This window comes from Hydractinia symbiolongicarpus, chromosome 4 (assembly GCF_029227915.1).
Source record: "Hydractinia symbiolongicarpus strain clone_291-10 chromosome 4, HSymV2.1, whole genome shotgun sequence".
NCBI classification, from domain to species: Eukaryota; Metazoa; Cnidaria; class Hydrozoa; order Anthoathecata; family Hydractiniidae; genus Hydractinia; species Hydractinia symbiolongicarpus.
The window spans coordinates 4,538,976-4,561,184 of record NC_079878.1 but is presented as its reverse complement, the minus strand read 5'-3'; the positions used below and the strand labels follow the sequence as shown (position 1 = coordinate 4,561,184).

The 22,209-nt window shown below is 32.1% G+C and overlaps 1 protein-coding gene across 2 annotated transcripts in view; it reads right to left on the bottom strand.

Moving 5' to 3' along the window:
• The window catches only part of LOC130640846 (putative uncharacterized protein DDB_G0282133), a 33,422-nt gene extending 11,875 nt beyond the window's left edge, over nucleotides 1-21,547 (bottom strand). Inside the window, exons 1-8 of one of the 2 annotated variants that reach the window (XM_057447414.1) lie at nucleotides 21,356-21,547; nucleotides 14,370-14,445; nucleotides 8,716-8,777; nucleotides 5,878-6,132; nucleotides 3,729-4,551; nucleotides 2,679-2,792; nucleotides 2,290-2,472; nucleotides 1,774-2,039 (exon numbers count right to left, since the gene is read on the bottom strand). In XM_057447414.1, the coding sequence (XP_057303397.1) occupies nucleotides 1,774-2,039; nucleotides 2,290-2,472; nucleotides 2,679-2,792; nucleotides 3,729-4,551; nucleotides 5,878-6,132; nucleotides 8,716-8,777; nucleotides 14,370-14,426 (1,760 nt within the window). In that variant the 5' untranslated portion in view covers nucleotides 14,427-14,445; nucleotides 21,356-21,547. The remainder of the gene's footprint in view (nucleotides 1-1,773; nucleotides 2,040-2,289; nucleotides 2,473-2,678; nucleotides 2,793-3,728; nucleotides 4,552-5,877; nucleotides 6,133-8,715; nucleotides 8,778-14,369; nucleotides 14,446-21,355) is intronic. The other variant, XM_057447415.1, reaches the window with a different exon arrangement.
• Nucleotides 21,548-22,209: the final 662 nt, after the last annotated feature.

Sequence of the window (22,209 nt, the reverse complement as noted above, 5' to 3'; positions counted from 1 at the left end):
ATGATTCACAAACGGGTATAGACAAGAGCAAATGGATTGTCAATCTCTCCAACAGACACCTCACGACAGAAGAAACAAACCTTCTATCAAAAGGAATGAATTTCTGTATGACACCAGCTTCAATTCCAAAGAAGGAAATAGTTGCGAAAGTGAAAGAGGCAATTAAAGATCTACCAAAAGAAGAGGCAGACACAGTAAGAGCTAAAGTAAGCCTCACGCTACAGAAAAGCAAAACACCAAAGGACAATTTGCAAAAATCTGAAAGACTGTCATTGAAGAATCTAAAGAAGGACAAAGATATCATAATCCTACCGGCAGACAAGGGGAGAACAACGGTTATCATGAGTACACCTGACTACATCGACAAGTGCAACGAACACATCAACAACGGGCCTTACAAACTTCTCAAGAAGGATCCTACAGAAGTCATCAAACGAGAAGCGCAAATGAATACAGTCATAAAGTCATCACGCAAGTGGAAAATAAAATGAAGAGAAGATGCAACGGAGACAACAAGGAAACATCAGAGGATTTCATCGCATCAACATTCCTACCCTTTGTACCAGGTACTAGCGAGAGAGCCTTCGTCGAGTTTTAAGGCAACACAAGATCAAATGCATTCTTAACTCTAAAAACACCCTAAGAAGCACTTTGTCTAAACCAAAAGACAAAATAAACCTGAAAGAGCAATGCAATGTTGTTTACGAAATCCCGTGTAAAGATTGTGATCCAGTGTACATAGGCGAAACAAAAAGAAAGTTTAAGCAAAGAGTACAAGAACATATGTGCGCAGTGAGAAACGGAGATGTGAAGAAAAACGAAATTGTGGACCACAGCTGGAGCAGAAGTCATAAGTTTAATTGGGATGAGAAGAAAATCATTGACAGAGAATCCAGAACAACGGCCAGGAAGATTAAAGAAACCATCAACAGTGTAGCACGTAACACATAAACAGCATCTCTTATCAACTTCCTGAGATTTGGTTACCAGCCCTACAGAAGAAGTAGTTACCCACATCTAGGTCCGAAAATGTTAATTACCGTAATTAACTGTAATTATCAGCTCGTTTCTGATTGGTTAATTTTTATGAATTTCGATCCTCTGCAATTATATAAATACATGCTCAACATAATTTTACTTTGCCTGATGATGGGAGAAGGATCTCCCGAAACGTCGCCTACTAAACTATCATATTAAACATGTCCATAAAAAAAATTCAGATAAAGAATCATAAACAAAACATGACCTAGCCCAATCGAAATACGAACTGTCCGTAAATGAAATAGTTTTATTGAGAAAAATAATATAAGAATTAAACAAAGGTAGCTACAAAGTTGCTGTGATTTATCGATGCAACTCTATCAATTTTAAATATTGTGAAACCACTGTTTGCTTAAAGTTGGATTTCTTTATCTACTAGAACAGTTAAAGCAACCAATAGTGCAAGAACTATTTTGAAGACATAAGCAAAATAAAGGTTGAATATAAAACAAACAACCTTTGCATGAGCATTTTGCCATGAAAGGAAGTACGATGGAGAATGTTTTGCCCATTAGTGACGTAATATCATTCGTCAGCTAGATTTACGTTTTATTTTAAAGGTGTCAGGGGTAACGTTAAAACAAACAGTACATAACAATATATCTGCATGGTATGATATATTTATTTCTAATGCGTGGGTAATAATATTTGTGGTTTTTAAAATTATTGATTGTTTGGGTTGTTCTTATTAAAGAAAAAAAAGAATATAAAAAAAAAGAAAAAATGTCTCACTTTTGTAAAGACTTCATATTGCAAAATTTACCGTCTCTCTTTTTAAATTTGCAAAGCTTTGTTGCATTGTCTTCTGTTGATTGTACCGAGCTTGCGACATTTGATTGTACTGGGCTTGTGACAGTGGATTGCATTGAGCTTATGACAGTAGATTGTATTGGGTTAGTGACAATTGCATGTGAAGTGTTTATCGGTGAGTCAAGAGATGGTGTTCCAGGTGTTGGCGGTGTTCCAATTTCAAACAATGGTAAGGTGTCCTGAAACTTCTAAAGAGTTAAAAAATGGATTATGTGTTGACATTTCTGAGCTTATGTGCATCAAATTATTAACAAAGATCGTTATGCTACTGCTCAGAAAGTCTTGGCTTCAAACATCATAAGCTTTTCATGCTATCGCCAATTTGAACAATGACATTTTTAATAATGACAACGTTTAAAGGAAAGCTTCTTGTGCAGGTTGCCCTCATAGCTGATATTTTTGCTGATCCTAATACAACAGCCAAAAATAGGACAGTACCTCTGGTGACACTTTAACTGCATCTGTTGAAGTAATAAAAGCCAGTTGTTTATTAACTTCATTACTAATTGGATCATTTGGTTTTGAAAATATGTCTTTATCAGATAGGGGTATCATTCCTCTTTCTAAAGCGGTGTTGTTTTTCCTCTTTTCTGTACATTTTTTTGGTTGTTCAGGAAGAAACTAAAAGTAAAAATATGTAACATAAATTTGTTATGATAATCTAGTACTGATTTAAAAAATAGGTCTGTCCTTGTGTTAAAATATTTGCTTCCAGTGTGGCAGCAGTTTCAACATAAACCTAGCAAAGTCATGCCTGAGACTTTATGGTCTGTTTACATTAGTAGTATCAAAAGAAGCTGAAGGGGGAAATACAATACAATTGTTACCTTTTCCACTGTTTTTTTCTGTTTCTTCTTCTTTGTCTTAGTCTCATTGTCATCGTGTTGTGCACTATTGCTTTGGGTTTTGTTCAACTTTTTTGCATTATCTCTGCTTGTCCCCTATAAAAAAATATGTGGCTGATGTTCTGTGATAAAATATAAATAATATAAGGCACCCTTAGTTTACCTCTTGTATTATAGAAATTAAAAAAACAAACATTAGAGTGATCAACATCATATATGTGGTTGTTCTTCATTTCTTTTGAGGGTGGTCTGATATCTTACTGGCATTTTGATATAATATCCTCATGAATAAGCAATAATATTTATCAAAATTTGTAGCTAAATAAAGTCAGAAAGCAGAAAATATAATAAGAATTTAGAAGTTAGTTACAAACTCAATGACTATAATCAATTTTTTTTATTTAAAATTTCATCACGTTTAAGTGCTCGTTACTGTCTGTAACTTATTTAACATTGCATAACTTTTGTTGTGTAAGCGATTTGGTGCTAAATAGGGGATGTTTATTGAAAAAACTTCTGTATAAATAACTGTAAGAAATAGTTAATTCATTGTTATGGCCATTTCTTTTTCACACAGCAACAAAACAATGGTTCCCACTGATTTTTCCAGGCCTTCATAGTAAATGTGACAAATAAAAGGAAGAATAAAGTCAGAATAAAAAACAAGATAATAGACAAAAAACTTAGTGATTGATTTTGAGCTACAGCTCATAAAAATTAAATACGAAAAATAAGAGCTAAGTAATACGGAGGAATTAATGTTGTTGTTATACTTTACATCCACCTAAAGTGTAAATGTAGCTTTAAAGAATGCATCGTTTATTAGACGACAGCATTTTTTGATAATAAGGTACACTGGAACTTTTTAAAAAAAAAAGAAATAGTGCTTTAATAAACGTGGAAGCCTTCAAACATGTAGTGTTTATTAATGAAATGAATTTATATTAATAATGGCTTCGAAATGTAGTGAGTATTAAAGGGCTGTGTTTTTAGTGAGTTTAAAAAAATGAAAAATAAATAAAAAATTTTTACCTGATTTGGGTCGCTATTGTTTGCTGTGTTATATAATGAACATGCATGAATGTCTGAAACAGGTATTGTAACTTCTTTTGTTTGCTGTAAAAGTTCGAGTGTCTTCCCGGATAAATGTCGAAATCGGTCCTTCGTTATTAAGTTAGCCTTTGCAACCGGCTGTTTTTTAATATCAACAGTTGACTGAAAATCGATGCTAGAAGGTTCACTAAGATTAGCATTGCCGTCTGAATGGTCTTCTGAATCACCTGAAAGGTTTCCATGTTTGCTTTGATTGCCTGCTATTGTCCTTTTCATTCGTTCGTCTCTTTTTGTTTTACTTAAGTTTCTATGTTTGCTGTATCTGTCCACGACTGCTTGACTTTTCCTTAAAAGTCCTTGCAGGCGTTCATTTAAGTTAGAGATATTCTTCTCTGACTGTACCTGCTTATTAGAATCAGGTGTCCAGTCATCATCACTTGACATTGATTGACACATCAACTGCAACGAACTCAGAGCAGACTTTCCATCTTTTTGTTTTTTATTTTCTATTTTTCTTTTTTTAACAGGGCTCTCTTCGCCTGAAAAGTACTTTTTGTAGGTTAAAGAATTCTGATTGGTATTACTGGCTCGTTTCACTCTTTGTACCCGAGGTTCTTGATGAAAGTTTAATGCCACAGCCTTTGCTGAACAAAGCATGGAGTTCTGTCGTGGCAAAGCTCTTAAAGCATCATAGTTTATAGCATTGATTCCCTTATTGTGTTGTAATTGAAGTGTCTTCCCATAAAAATTAAATGGAATAGCATTTCCTGAAGGAAACCTGGAATTCAGTTGTAGCAGATTCCTAACAAAAAAATTTAAATAATTTATTGACCAAATTTTATCACAATTATCTTATAAACATGTTTGCATGTTCATTAATATGAATTCTGTGTAGCAAATTAACACCTGCAATAAATCTTAACAGTAAACCTAGTGGAAATGGTTTGTTTTACCTAAATATCAACTGCAATGTTGAGTTAATGCAAGATTATACATTATAGAGGTTTTATTTAAAAAATATTTGTTAAAATCTGATGTATTTACAGGAATTTTAAACATGTAAGGTCGACAAACTGTTGTATTAGGAATTTATTATATGTCTACAGCAAGAAATACATAATCTGAGGAGAACAACTACCACAAGCCCAAACTTGACAATGGACTGTAAGGATAGAAACCAACAAATTGGCCGGCAATTAATTGTGACTTTAACGAGCAAAGCAACATTGTTTATCAAGATCATAGCTAAATGGTAAAGCACAAAGCGTATAACTATCACAAACTCTTAGCAAATAACCAATTAACATTTACACTAGCTGCAACTGGATCGTTTAAAACACTTTCATATCACAAAGTTGGTAAATTTAATTATGGTAAAGAAAACACCAATTTTTTAAATTAATATACCGTTTTTCTCGCCAGTGGTTAAATTAAGCATTTCTTTTTTTATTATTGAAAACATTACGTCCTAAAATAACTTACTTTTTATTTTTTACAGATCATTGATACAAGTTAATATTAGCAAACAAAACTTTACAAAAAACTATCCTAAACTTTAAATACGCTTAATTGGATTTATCTCGAATTCAGTAGAAAAGGGGAAATAAAGCAGTTAGCCACTATAGTCAAAATCGTGGAAAATTATATAATCCTTGTAACTACATATTTTACACATCACAAAAAATGTAGATGCAATTTTTAATAAAGTATTCACGTCTTTTTCAAATTAAATTTCATACTTTTTTAAAGTTTACAAAGTTTAAAGTCTTCTGTTTACTATGTGTTTATCTTGTGTTTAAAAGTAGACATTTTGTTGCAATAATTCTGATTCTTCTGACTGCCAAGTTGACTTGAGCAGTTATCTTAAATTGATGTCAGTTACTGTTACCTCCTGGGATAAAATATTTATTAAAAGTGCTGTGTCATTCTATACAAGGTTTACACAAATATACTTGGTATTGTTTGTGCAAGAAATTTAATTTGATTTGTTTATTATCCATCAAAAAGTCTTTAAGAGTCTTTAAGTGTTTTAAGTCAATAAATAGACATGGTTTTTTTCCTGTTAACTACTAAATTGCTCCATTGCTAAAGGGACAATAGAAACTTAAAAAACCCTTTTCTGACATACCTGTTTTGATGTGGTGGTAATTCATTTAAAAATCTGAAAGGTGTACACATTTGCTGGTGATTTTGTGGCGGCATCAAATTTATATTCATAAGGGATGGTGGGCCAGTTCCTTGTAGAACATTTGACACACTTTTTCTGCTGTGGCCTTTCCAGTCAGATAGCTTATCTTGATGCTTTTCACTGTGGATATGCTTTGTAAATGCTAACAGACCAAAGTTGGAATCATTGCATAGTTCACATTCATGAACAATGTCTCTAAAGAATAAATTATCGTAGTTGTCAATGCTAGTTATGGAGAAAAGTTCACTTATAGTCAATGGAGTAAAAAAAAAATAATTACAAATTAAGCATTATTTTATTTAATCATACAAAAGGAATAAGATAAGCAACAAACAAATAACAAAACTTCATTTCCAGAAACACTTACATAATAAATTTAGTTATGTCTGTTACAAAAATTCCAAAAGGAAGAACACACAAACAGGTTAATTTTTATAAAATTATTCTTTCAATAGATTGGAATGTGTGCTGATGGAGGGCCTCTGGTAACATTATTTACTATGTGTAGCTGATAAAATCGAGCTAGCTATTATTCACACTTTTAGACAATTGCAATGCAATATTAAGTCTTCAAAAAAGTTAACTTAAGATGGTACTTATTTAAGCGCCAACCTATTTTTCAAGGAATAGAGTCTGTACATTATAAAAGGCAAAGTGTTAGTTGAGCACCAAACTGTGCACCTTTAAAATCCCACTTACACAATCTCCCAATTTGTATTGGTTTTGCAACAGCCAAATAATTGCTACTCGCAACCATTCAAAGAAAAAGATTCAAGCTAACATTAAGAGTTACAAAGAAGTATAAAAGGTATAAAACTTGATTTGTTCTGCATTTTTAAGCCAGTTTGCAAGACTCTACAAGAAGCCTCTCTCTTAACACCAAAATGAAAATCCATATGTATAAAAGTCACAAAAAGTCGTGATAAGCTGCTAATTTTTTTGAAATGAGACGAGGAAGATGCTTTATAATGCAAGATATTTCGAACAGAAACCAACATTATGGAACAACTCGCTGGAAATGACAATGAGATAGTGCCTGAGCAACAAACAAGAGCGCGACATGGAGAAAATGACAGAACCTTGTTTCATGAATACATGTTAAAAGGAAGACAAGAAGCTGTAGAGTCTTGTAAAAATGAATTTGGTACAATTGTTTGAGAGTTAAAGGAACGCTGTATCTACTTGTTTAGATCTACTTCTAAATAACGAACTGTTTAAATTCATTAGTGTAACACTCAATTCTGAGTCCTAACAATTCATTGAGCCTGATGTAATTTATGAGGAAGTAAAGGTTGTGTAATTGCTCACTTTGAGTAAATATACTTCTTTATAATTATTGCATATAAATAATTTAAAAGATGAATTTGAATTGCTTCATGACCATTTAAAATAAATTCTATATACATCAACTTTTTTTGCTGCTATCCATTATTCCTCATCGAGAGGGTTGACATCAGAAAATTTATCAAATAAGCATACTACTTTGATTACAATAAAGGAAAGTGAACTGAGAAATTTAACTAAATTTTTAGCCCTTTTACGGTTACGACCTAAATATGGAATTTATTATCAGTTTTGTTAGTACATGTTTGAAACCAATACTAGCAATTAAATAGTAGAAAAGAATGTGAAATAGTTGAGAGAACAACTATGCAACAGTAGGATATGGAAATACCTCATCAGGTAAAATACAGATTTTGCTCTAGTTTTTAAAGGAACAGATCAATATCAGTGGATCACTGATCAATAATGTAGAGGATCGTATGTCATACCTTGGAGGAAAGATTACGGAAGGAGAAACAACTCTTTTAAATCTAGTAAAACACTGCGTGAGGTTCTAGCAGGTATCTGTATAGAAACTTAATTTGACATTTTGGCGCTTGTGTGACTAAATTATTCGTGAATAACAATTCGCAACTATGATTGGTTATAAAAACAATTAGATAATTTGATGATGAATTTGATGATATTATCAAAACAAGAAGCCATATGGAAATCGGTAAAATTTCTTTTGTTCTTATGTTAACATAATTAGCGAAGAAGCACATGCTCGACACTTGTGTAAACAAAAAGTAAAAGTTTATATCTCGTTTTAAAACGACGTTCTGTTATTAGAAGTTATTTCTTTAGTTCGAATAAACATTAATCCAGCACACATTTTGTCGGCACTCGTCCGGCGCATATCTATCTATATTCTTTTTCATGATCAAAGTGGTATACTCAAGCCTGCAAAAATAGGTTAATATCATGGTTAAACGCTTATTTCCAAACGCATTATTGAAGTTTTTAACAGCAATGTTTACCGTCTTATATTAGGCACACTTTCCATACAAATATCACGTGCCTGCAGCGTGTTACAGTCAGATTTCAATAGAAAAAAGTTAGCCCCTATTAAAGGAGAATATGGAATTTGATCAATTTTTTGCGAAAAAGAAAATTCAATACATTTAAAGCGTACAGAAATGAAGTTGTTTCTCCTTCCGTATTCTTTCCTCCAAGGTCATACTCAACCTTTTACTGTTTAGTGTTTATATGTCAAAATTGTTTTCAGAACTTGTTAATCTGTTGCACCCATTGTGTAGATATCATGATTCATTATGCTATAAAACTGTGAAGTCTGAAACAGCTCCAGCTTTGGGTAATTTGTCCAATTTTGACCTCAGCTGGCGTCCTCATGTAAGATACAATGCCAATTATTTTCATTCATTTCCTAATTCTTCAGCCTTAATAATGAAGTGAAATGCAATGGCTTAACCTACGTCCACGTAAATTTATTACCTTCCTTTCTCTTGGTCAAGCTTTCTGTGATGTAACATGGACCAGCCATGTTCTTTAAATTCCTAAAAATAAAAAGCATTACATAAAAGTTGTTGCTAAGAATGTTACATGATACTCAAAATGTTTTTTGACCCTAATGGCAAAAACAAAACATACATTTAAAACCTAATAAATAAAATATATGAAACTGTTTCTTGTCGCACAGTCATTATACTACATTTTCATCCCTGACTTAATACATAAATTTTTACCTTATTCTTTTAGATATGTCATTATCATATAATTTGGGAAATTCTTGCAGGTTTTGATTTCAAATGTTGCAAAATAACGAGTCAGGAAAAGTCTATGTATTAGACAAACACTAATATACTTATAAGAGCAATTATCATTATTTTACCACAGCATTAAAAATTTCAATGATTTAAACATTGAGCATTATTCATTGAAGCTTGGTTTGTGTCTTCTTGTGGTTTTATTATTTTTAAGTATAATTCTAATATTATTTTGTTTACATGTATAAAAGTATATTATTTTCAAATCCCTAACTGCATAAAAATTGTTGTTGTGGGAATTATTTCAAATCTTTTTTTGTTTTAGCATTGCTCATTTACAATTTAATTTTTGTCACAAGCTCTTGAAGGACCTGTTAATTTTTAATACAATGTAAACACATGCTACTATAAATAAATCTTCTGCACATTCTCATAAGTTGTCTGAAAAAGAATGGTTAAAGTCTTTCAGTACAACTCTTTCAGTAAAAAAACTTTCTTTGATAAAAACATGTGAGAAAAATGCCTTTGACGACAAAAGGAAATAAATGATTCCTGGTTTTACAATCGATATGGATATAAGATAGCACTAGTGAAAAGATAGTTTGAAGCCAGGTTGAGGGGCGGATTGACACCGCGAACAAATTAGTAAACCATCGCAGTGAATACAACGCAGTACAACCCAGCCTCTCTGTTCGTTCAGTGTTTTAATGTTATGCTGCAGTATAGATTTGATAATTATTGAAAAATCATCAACCAAACGTCAAAATGTAAAATGATATGAGTGTCATAATACATGATCACAGGTCACACAAAAGTTGAATTTTGAGTACCAAGTCAAATTTTTCGGTAACCACATACTTCACCCTTATATTTCCGTTCCAGGAATGAAGTAACAAAAAATTACCTTGTCATGGACAGAAATACATAGAAAAAGGCTAGGGTTTTATATTTACCACTTCATGACCTTGTATTACATGACATGTATTTTGCTCAATTAAAAGAGTGGCAATGGTGCCTACAGTCCAAATTCAGCAATATGTGAATATTTTTCCTTCCAAGATATTTTTAATGGTAATTTTTTCCGCATGGTCTGCACAGTTTGGAATTTTCTGAAGATTTTAAACTAATCTATAATATACAGTGCTAGCTATTAGTCTGTATGCTTATTTGCCCTCCATTACATTTAATAGTTGAATAAGAGCACTCCAATGTTTTTCCCGTCCATGACTTTTACCGTAATTCCATCCAGACACATTATTGATAGAACACAGATTCATATTTTGGAAGATATGTGTGGATCAGAGAGGCACTACTTAGGAACAATTTGCATAAAGACTTACAATGTTCACCAAAGTGATAATTTTGTACTTTGTTTCCTCAAATAATTATTTTTTTGTTTCGTATTGGAAAGCTTTAAGTTTATATTTGCACCACAAGTAGTTTTTAACAGTTAGCATATAATAAGTTAAACAATTGTGGTGTCACAGTGTAAGTAATTCTACATATTCACATGTGAAGTTTTTTTCTTTTTAGAAATATCTCTTTAATAATAGCCGTATTTTGTCTGTCTCTGCGCGGACCCCCAGCTGAGTTAGAAAATCGTGCTACGGAAACACGAATATCAAATGTGATATATTTTTATCCACTTTGTTGCAACAGGTAAATATAAAGGACGGGCGAACTCATGGATTTTTCCACGGGCTAACGACTAGTCTCTATAATAATAGCCGTATTCCGTCTGTCTGTCTCTGCGCGGACCCCCCGCTGAGTTAGAAAATTATGTTACGGAAACACGAATATCAAATGCGATATATTTTTATCCACTTTGTTGCGACGGGTAAATATAAAGCACGGGCAAACCTGTGGATTTTTCCACGGGCTAACGGCTAGTCTATATAATAATACGCCAGTTCTGTCTGTCTGTCTGTGAGTTTTGCAAAGTGGATTATATTCTTTAATATTTTCTTAATAATGTCTGTAAAACATCGCCCATAAAATTGTTCTGTAATTTACCAAAGTTTAATGCTAAATTATCATTAATGTCAAAGGAAAGTATGTTAAATTAATGTAGCCATTATCTTGCACTTAAAAAATTGACGCTGAATAACTTGGAAACGTGGTGGTGCCGTCAATGTTTTTTCACTGCGTGGGTAACTAGGGATTACCATCAAAAAACATTTAAACCTTAATATTTCTCCAACCGTTTGTCAAAGATACATGATCCTATAGGTTTTCTAGATCAGCGTTTTAAGATCTATACTATGAAGGCAACGGGTATACAAATTTGTAGGTTTTTTACGGACCATTGCTGATGTCAACATAATTTTTAAACCTTTATATCTTCTTAACTGTTGGTCAATAGCATATGATACTATACATTTTTCTTATCAGCGTTTCAAGCTCTGCAAATTACAGGAAACAGATAAACAAATTTCGCAAACTTTTTTTGTTCATGCACTGGCTGATGTCGGCAAAAAACCTAAAACAACCTATTTCATATATTTTTCTTCTGCCTAAGTGGATTTTTTTCATGGGCCTTATCGACTAGTATTAGTATTAAAGCTTACCTCCGACTTCAAAAAAAGTTCATCTTATTCTGTTTGTTGAGAATTTGTAATTTAACATTTATTAAGTAAAATTTGAAATAATAAAGCTAATATAAAGCCACATTTTCTTGTGTTTACAGCATGCTTCCTTCTCGAAAGCTGCCATTTTTTGATAATTTTTTTTTTCGGATTAAACCCAGTTTGACGTCATCTCCCAGTTGGCAAAAAAAGGCCGCCTGAACATGTTGCCGCAAAACAATAACTCAGAGAAAAAGAAGAAAAGTAAATTGTTGCAACTAAGATTAATTTTGTTAATAATTATAAAATGTGTTTTTGTGCTATGGCTTTTTGTAATAAGAATAATAGAAATAGCGCTGGAAAGCATTCCTTTGCCAGTCTTCCAACAGGCAACAAAAAACGAGCTGCGTGTGCTCATTAACACAGTCGATACTTTTAAGTCGAGTTTTAATCACTTGAATGTTTTGATCAACGTTGGCAAAAAAGACTTTGGCAATTCTAAACGTCTGTCTACTTGTCTGTGCATTAGGCCATATGAAAATTCTGGTATAGGTGCTCGCTCTTCTACGTTGCATGTAAGACTTTTCTATTATACTGTGGTACACTAGGCAGGGGATTTACTGGATTTTATTTTGTTCTGCACGCGTTTTTAATTCTTCTTTCTTTTTTTTTCTTTTTTCCTTTCTTATATTAATCTATTTTAATTTATTTTTCGTGTCGCGTTTCATTCTCATATCAAAGAACCCTAAATTAAAGGCTTTCAGAGTCTAACTCTTCTAACCAACACAAACTCTTAGGGATCACAGCGCAATATTTTTCAAAAGAGTAAAATAAAATGTTGCCCGTCATGGTTTGCTCTGATAGCCCTAAATAGCTTCTTTCTCACTTTAAAATATACTTTCCGGCACCGCGACCCGTCTCCTGTGGGCATCGAAGTCTCTACACAAGTTAGAAAGAGCCAATCTCGTTCTGAGAGCATCGGAAAAGCTAAAAAGGCCACGGTTCACTACTAAGCTATTGCTTCAACTTCCATTCTCATCCTCATATCAGCTTTCCAAGCTAGAGTCTAATTTACTGTCAGGTTTTGTAGACTTTTTACTGGCCAAAACTTCAAAACTAAGAAAGCCCACAACTTTTTCACGGGAACTCAGTTTTAAAAAGGGAAGTAAAAAACAAATGTTTACTTATCTTCAGTATATACCTGTTACAAACTCATCTTCAGTACCTGTTACAAATGTTGAAAAAACAACAACCGCTTTGTCATATATAAAACCGCTTTGTATATAAAAACATGGGCCAACGGCAGAGTCAGCGAAATTATCATCCGGGAGTTGCCGTCAAAAGTCCTCCCGCGAAGGAATTTATTTACAATCGGGACACAAGATGGCGACTGGCATGAAGCTTTTTCTTCAGCTAATATTTTACAACTTCAACAACGAATATCTTGTGAACAAATCAAAATAAGTACAAAAGAATTTTTTTTTTCGTTATTAGTACAATATTTTGAGTTGATTTTCGAATACTTTTTTTAAAGTGGGAGGTAAGCTTTAATATTAGTAATATACTTGCAATGGGAAAGCCACAAAAACAGAGACAATGTGATTATGAAAATCGTTTGCAGTTCTATGAGTCCAAAGTTGTCAACTGAAAGTCCAAGTTAAACAAATTTTTATTTCATAGTAATGGAATTTTATTATATGAAATTTTTGTATTTGCACGTCTATTTTGGTTTACAAGGGTTCGGCTTGCGTAAATTTGAAAAGAGCCATTTTTACGTCCATAGCAGGGCACTGTCTCAATACAAAGCCATCTAATGACCAGGAAAGTGTAAAATTGCATGTTTGAATGTCTATTTCATAACTTGACATTCCAGCCTACAAGAAAAACAGTTGTTTGTGAATAAGCTCTCAAGTAATTCAGAGAAATACTCATCCAATGTAAAGAAATAAAAATGTGTTTTCTATGATTCCGTCCATGACAGGGTTTGTTCTGCAAATTACACAACCTGAGTAGCAGTTCCAACAACTTTGTTGAGGTCAATTTATATGTCGTGGTGGCCTTTTCTTGTGTACACGCTTTTTTTATAAGAATAACTTCTATAAGAATATCAGGGTGAAAATTGCCTAAATTAAAGAATATCTTAAAAATATTTCCAGGGTGAGTTTGCTTAAAATAAAATTGTTAGTTAACCAAAAAATTAGGGTATTCAAAATGAGACAAATCTTTAACAAAATCCATGTTTTGGCTAAGTATGTACAGTAATATAATAAAAACTCTTAAACTAGCAAATGGAAAATTCAGCTGTCGCGAAATAGTTATTCTTGTGCATACATGTGACAGAAACTTTACTCTGAAAAATAAGAATACATTAAGAATACTTCACCCTCATATTTCGCCAAATCATAAGAATACTTTACCCTCAACGAAAAAACACTATTCTTATAAAAAAAGCGTGTATATGGTTTGATTAGAAAAAACATAATAGATCCTGAGATATTGTTTGAAAACCTCTCCAATTTTCTGTCCATGACAAAAGGTACTTTTTAATAATCATTTGTAGGCTACTTCCTACGACGAAACATTGTTTTATTAATATATTTCACACTTCCATACACAACTTAGGGGCTCTATAAAGTGAATTAAAAAATAAAAAAAAATAAGCAAATACGTTAATATGGATTCATGCGTGCCATTTTTAGCACGATTTTGTTTTCTTCGTGGGAAAAACCTTCTAGTTACACTATATACATACACTATACGTGCAACACAAATATAGCAACTTCTGCAATAAAACAAAGAAAATTTTATAGTGACATACCTGCTCTGAGGTGAAATTCAACTTGCACAAATCACAATAATTCTTATCCTTGTCCATTATAACTTTTCTTTATTTTCTATCAAGAAATTTATTGCTTTAGTATCATAAATACACAAAAACATTTAGAATCTAAAATTGTTGTTTATTAAGGAGGGGATAAATAATTTATTTGTAAAAAGTGGATGCTTATTAGAAAAGGTTGCCTGAGTATGTTTAATTTTCAATATCACAATAGTAATTGAGGTCCCAAATACTTAGCATCTCAACACATCGGCACCATCTAAATTTACATGAACCTGTCCTGACTTATCTTGTAACACATCCTGTGTTGTAAACAGTGGCCCATTTTCAAAATTTGACAACATCCCATCCCACCTATCAACTGTTGTGCTCAAATTAGTTCACTTAATTTAAACCCCACATTTTCTCATCCCATCTTCCATCTTGTGGAAATTTAATGAAGATTATTTTTTGTTGGTTGAATATCAATCTACAATTATATACTTATAAACAAGGTAAATCAATAACATTATTTTAGAACCACTGTTGACAGTTGATTATTTGTTTATAGTAATTTGTTACGATGAAACTAAAATGCACAATGCGCTAATTTTGTAATCACAAAAATAATTACGGGGTAAAAAAAAAGTTTATATTTTTATGTGCTTTATAACAAAAATTAGCTGCTTTCGCTAAAACAGTTAAAATATATACAAGTGAAAAACAAGACATATTGTTGTAACACCCAACTTTGTTATGATTATTATATATGCTTAAAACTATGCTGACTAAAACTTGATAGTTCCTGGGGCAAAGCCCAGAGGCAGACCGAGAAAGACTTGGCAGGATGTTATAAGGACAGACTTGATGCAGAGGAAGTTGAGTTTAGTTCTAACACAGTCTAAATAAGATTGGAAGAGGGTCATTAATATACCCGTCCAACCCATGCTAGCATGGAAAACGGACGTTAAGCCGAAAATGATGATGATGATGATGATGATGATGATGATGATGATGATATAAATTGATTTCCTGATTGTTTGCTAAATTATTTTTTATTTTTAAAGTTTAAATAACTTAAATTCTTTTTTGCAGTAAGAAAAAGTTGGTAAACAAATCTTTTTAAATTTTTTTTAAAAAGCTCTTTCCTTTTTAAAGTAATTTAATTACGCTGTATAAATATTATGATGTCATATTTAAGTAATATCAAATTTTCATATTTTAATTTTAGACCTTTAAGAGATGTATATTTATATACATTCCAACTTTGTCAATGCTACTATAAATGCGAATTAATTAACATAACTTTTTTTCTTAAAATGACACTCGTTTGCTCATAGCAGGCCTCTTAATTTTTTGCTGACGACCCAATAACTCAATTTGCAACTTGGTTTGGAATAAAGTTTTCTGGGTAGGCTTGTACAGGTCTTATATTTTATTATACATACTGTGATTGCTAAGATAAAAAGTGATAAAAAAATGTTATTGTTTTATAAGATTTTAGTATTGTAACAATGTTGACAACTCTGAATAAACATGACTAAATCTTGCCTACTTTGTAATCATTCATATCATAAAATATAAAGAGTAGCTACTTTCTTATTTTAGTTTTAAAAAAATGATGTAGACCAGGACTAAACGAGCAACATCCAGATTTGTTACCATGTATTAGATTGTACATTACTTTAAGCATTATTGAGTATATTAAAAAAGAACAGGTGCTGAAATGTGCAGAAATAAAGTAAAAAAACAAATGAGTGGTAAGAGACTAAAAAAAAAATGCCATTTGTTACCTGAAATTTGATTATTTGATTAGCAACAAATAGATTTTTTGTATTTTTCTTATTTGAACAACTACAGTTAAATGAATAACTTTAGTAGCGAAAATTAACGACATTTTTGATTTCCCGTACAAAAATAGCAAGTCAAATTTTTAGAAAATCAGAAATACAAAACATAAACTATATTGATTTCAATGATTAGTTAAAATACAATATATCTTTATTTGTTTAATTAATTTTTGAAATGCAGACTGCACAAAAATCCAGAGATGAAACAAAATGATTCGGAGACAAATTTATTTCTAAAATTATGATATCATAGACAATTTAAGACAAAAAATCATCTGAAATTAAGAGATAAGACGAATGCAAACAATTTATGAGAGCATTTTAAAGGAGACAAATTTAGACGAAACTTGTGGACAATCCCTTATTTTCTTTCACAATTTACCTCAACAACAGCATCTAATCACACCATCATAGTTCAGTTTCTTGTTAGGTCATCTATCTTTATTCAAACAAAGTTTTGTGTACTTTGCTTTAGGAACTAAACTATAGCTACTAGCAGTTAATTCTTCATTCACGGTATATTGTTGCATTTGTATCATTGGCAGAATAATAGTGCATTTTGATTTATTATTACAAAAAAAAATTATAACATAAAAATAGCGGAAATTTCAGCAGCAAAATATTTATTACAATGGCCACAAAACCATTTACTCATGCATATAGTTACTCACTGCTGTTTTTAGTCTGGCCTTGTTTCTATGGAGGAGGAGGGTGTTACGACAATATTTTACCTTGTTTTTATTTTTTTCTTAAATAGTATTGAGTAATAGACAAGATTTACAAGACTATTTTATTGGCAAGAACAAAAAATACTTCACAATTTAAAAATATATATATTAATATGCAATAGTGTAATACTCTGTACTACTATTTTAGAATAACCAGAAGACCACACTAGAAGAATGTGAGGCAACCTTTAACACACCGAACTATGACCAGTGAAAATTTAGAGATGCAAGTAAAAAACAAAAAAAACTAGAAATAAATGAAAAGACAAGACACAACATTAATAACACAACCAAACAGTAATACAGATCAAACAGTAACACAGATCAAACAGTATATAACACAGATCAAACAGTATATAACACAGATCAAACAGTAACACAGATCAAACAGTAACACAGATCAAACAGTAATACAGATCAAACAGTATTGTATACAGATGCATACAAAAGTACCAATAAAATACAACAAAGTTTTAGAAAAAAGTGGAGGGGCAAAATAATGAATAATAAAAATTTCCTGCATGGTACACCTGAGATACAGACGACGGTAAACTAAGGTACAAATTCCTTAGGCCTAACTATCTCAGAGATTATGCGCCATTATGGATTTGCAGAACTCGGTGGTGCAAGTTGAACTTTAGACTTCACATTTTATTCAGTCTTTTGCCTAACGGACAGTTTTGATTTTTGTTATCTGTTTTTATGTTTGTGATACTAATTTTCTGATATATATGTTGATCTTCTATCTAGGCGATCACTAATAAGAATCACTTGGTGGTGGGGTTTTAATTGTGTTGAACCAGTATCATTGGTAATTCGTTGTGTTTAGTCAGAGTGGTGTTCATTAGTGTTGAGTTGAATCAATCACACTAATTTAGCGTTGCGTTATACACAGGAAGAACTATTGCAAAGATAACCTACAGGTTAGTCTTATATATATATTCCTATTTAACAAATGGTAGCAGAGGGTGGTTATGAAATAGTTAAATAGTTATGAAAATTTGAATATTGTGTTCAAAAATTAAGTTTTTTTGAGTTTTTATCTTTTAGAATTTTTATGTTTAAATTCCACACAAGTAATCACACGAAGAAAGAGAGATACATGTAGTGATGACTTAACCAAGACTAGTACAGTAGAGGGTTTTGGTGAAAAGCCAGTTTTGCCCCTAGACCACTGTACTAAGCGAGTAGGAGTCGCTATAAATTCCTCTCAACATTCGAATAACCAACTGAACGCCAAACAGAAAGAAAATAGAGGGAGATTGTTGATCTTCTATCTAGGCGATTACTAATAAGAATCACTTGGTGGTGGGGTTTTAATTGTGTTGAACCAGTATCACTGGTAATTCGTTGTGTTTAGTCAGAGTGGTGTTCATTAGTGTTGAGTTGAATCAATCACACTAATTTAGCGTTGCGTTATACACAGGAAGAACTATTGCAAAGATAACCTACAGGTTAGTCTTATGTATATATTCCTATTTAACAATATATTTTGAAAAATACTTTTATTATGCACTTATTTGTACTTTTAATTTCTTTTTGTACAATAAAGGCAACTTAATATATTCTAAAAACTTTTAAACTAGCTAGCTAGCTAGAGGTCTCCCAAAAATGCTTTTAGGACACTGTACTGTAGCTAGCTATAAGGCTGTGATTAGTAATTAATGATTGGTTAAAGGTAATTTCATTTTATATTTAGATGTTTAAAATTGTGTAGCTGCTTTGTGCATTATAAAGATATTGGCATTGGATTTTAACCTTGGATTTTTAGAGAGAAATTTTTTTTTTTGGAAATACTTACTGGATTTGGACTTAAACTTGTGAAGATCTAGAGAGTTTTAATCCATTGTCAAAATACTTGTGAAATCTCTACAATGTTATCTATTCCTGAAGTGAAACTTAAGCTCACAAAATAATCTGGCTTCTTTTCTATAATGGGTGTAAAAATTTTCAATACACTGCCAATAGAGATACAGTGAACAGGTTCGGTCGCAAAATTTTAGGAATAGAGTCAGTAGTCATTTTAATTGCAAATAATTTTTATTATTTTGATATCTTTATAATTTTGTTTTTCGATGATAATTACACAAATTTGTATGTTTGTTCCTTGATTCGTCTACTTAAACACTCCATGTTTAAGTATTTCAAGAGTGGTATTAGAAAGAATACCTGTTTCTCTTCCCTGCTTTTGCTATTGCACTATAATTTTTTTGTACGCTTCCCTTATTGAAAAATATCAAAAAGGGAAAAATGATGCAGGCCATCCCTTGAGACGAGCACACTGATAAAAAAATTTACGAGTGCTTTTTATCGCACTCGTGAATTTTTTCTTTTTCTAAAATATTATAGAACGATGAAAAGGGCTATTAAACCTAATGTAAAATCTCAACAGCATAATAATTATCACGGATTGTCTGTAACAGCAATGTACGGAACAATCTTTTCTAATGTTTATATAATTTTGTTATCCATTTATATCTTAGCAATCACAGTGCGCATGATAAAATGAATGGTGGCAATGGAGAGGAGATAGTTGCGTGTGTCTTATTAAATGTATTTTATATTTATTTTTGATATTCTCAGTGGCCACCTGTTGCTTGAAGGTAGTGAAGATAAAAAAAGAAAATTATCATCTATACTATTTATCTATTTATTTTAACATTTATCAATATTTTCAACAGGAATTAATAATTTAGTCCTGGGCACTAGGTTGTAAAATACATGTCAATTAAACCTAAAAATGATACCTGCTATATTGCTCTATTACCAGAAGCAAATCATTTCAAGGTGCTCAATGTGATTGCAAAGATATAAATAGATTAGAATTACATTCAACACAAATGAAAAATGATCTCCAGCATTGTGTTTCAGAGAGAGCTTATGACATTAGCAAGCAATTGAAAGAAAAATTCACAACATTTTTTTGAATAGCAGAAAAAAGATGTTGCACAATAATTGAAATGTATTTTTACATTTTCACCACCAGGTGGCTGAAGATTAAAATACATTCTGGTGGCCCACAAATATAATTGTTCTTACACAAGGAGAGTATGACGTGAATATTCATCTTTATGCCCTTCAAAAATAAATACTAAAAAAAATTGTTTTATTCATACACAATGAGAGTGCACAACTCAAAATCTTCCTTTTATATTTCTTCTAATCATATTTTTCTTGCAAGACGTATTCAAGCATCATTTATATACAGCTTAAATAACATAATAACGTTGTGGTAAACAAAAAATAGTTAAGTGTGAATCACACTTGCAAATATTTCCATCACACTTGTAAATTTTGCTTACGAGTGCGACCATAGCACTCGTAATTTTTTTAGCGGGTGCTTTTTGTAGCTCTGGCTTAGTTTTATTCAAGAAATGGCCTGATGATGAGTTTAGTTTAGTAGACTAAAGCTGGATTCAATCTTTTGTTTTTCTATGTTATTTGTTTCAGTCACAATGTATATTTTACATGATTTTTTGTTATAATTTGTTATATATGTCTTTATCGGTTTCTTTATCAGGACACCAAATATAGCAGTAATTTATTACTAAGGTGTAAATCTTTATGATAAATAAATAAATTATTCTGTGAAGCTTGTTTGAATTATTGGCATAATAAGTTCCATTGCAGAAAAAGCTCTGGGGATTACCTCAACCATTACTCAGTCCACAAGAAATCAGTCAGCTGCCTAACACTAAGTTCTAAAAAATCCTTATACGTTGTAAGAGCTGTCAAGAAGTCAGTCAGCTGCTTCACACTAAGTTCTAAAAAATCCTCATCATTGTAAGCGGCATAATTCGATTGTAAAAATATGTTTAAAGTTGTTTAAATATATCCACTTCAGTGTTGAAATAATAATAAAAGACACTCAGTATCCCTACGTCCTACACATGTATTTAATTGCTATTTCTAATTCATTAATAGATCAAAAGCAATACACTTAAATAAATGTTGTCTGGTGCTACTATCCCTGTTACTTAGATAAAAACATTACAAAGACCTAAACACGCTAAGAGTGTATACAAATTTTTTTTTTTGTGTGTGTTTTAAGAGAGTTTTCTACTACAGCATTTAGGGTTCAAAGTTCAACTTGCACCACTGGGCTTCGAAAATCCATAAAGGCGCATACTCTCCGAAATGGTCTATTGACTGAAAAACTCTTGCAGTAGTAAAAAATATATGCCTATAGGGTTATAAGGTGACATGAATCTGTATCAGGTGACAATTTGTTTCCATATTGAGTGACATATCCATATACGGTAGCTAGCTAGCTATAGCTACATTTTCTGTATTTTGTTAGCTAGTTAGAGTGTGTCGTATCGTCTACTTCAAGCAGATACCTTACGAAAGGTTAAACAGTGGCATACAGTTCTGAAGAAGAAAAAAGAAAGCTAAGCATACTACGTACCTGACTATTAGTGTAAGGGAGAGAAGCTGTAACTTCTTATAACAAAATAACCAATATGTTTAACAAAACAAGCGCGCGTGGATAAAAAACAAAATACGCTCTACCATTTTGACATCCAGTTTACCGGACAAGGGAAAACTTTCCCGATAAGTTCGGGCACTTAAGTTTGACACGCAAAATTTGTCACGGATTCTCCTCCGGGGGGACTTGTAGCCTCGCGCAGGTTGGTCAAAAACAATCCGTGTCACTTCGAATCCGTCGCAAAACTGTTGACACAAACTCAGAGTTTTGGTCGCATAGATTAGCACTGTAATTGCGATATTCCTCTACAGAGATGGGTACATCAATTCTTTTTCCGTCTTTTGTAAGGAGAAGAGGGCTGAAAATATTTGCAACCATGGATTACTTTCCTTTGATGTTGAAAAATATTTGCGATCATGAATTCGTTATTTAAGGCAGGCTTAATTGTATTCTTTTTAAATATTTGACAAAACCGATGCTACAAATTCGTATTTGGTAGCCACGAATCCCCCCTTTCTTGAGACCGGCACTGTAATTCAAGCCCGGTGTCTAGAGTCCTCGCTACGGTATTTTCGACTATACTTTCGTCTCCACGGTTTGATGCCTAACGGAACCACAATGTCACAAAGGCAAGAACCCCTGGGGACGAAGTTGTATGTTTACAAAAACATTTACAAAAGTTTGCTAATTTTGGTACATGCGTGCATTAAGGTAGGCTATCCATTGTTAATGTTGTATTTGCTCGCCTAATTAATGTCAATGCGAAAGACCTATTCTTTAGCTTTCCAACGAGGGGTGATTTAACTTTTTATAATTTTTCGCATGTCAGGTCT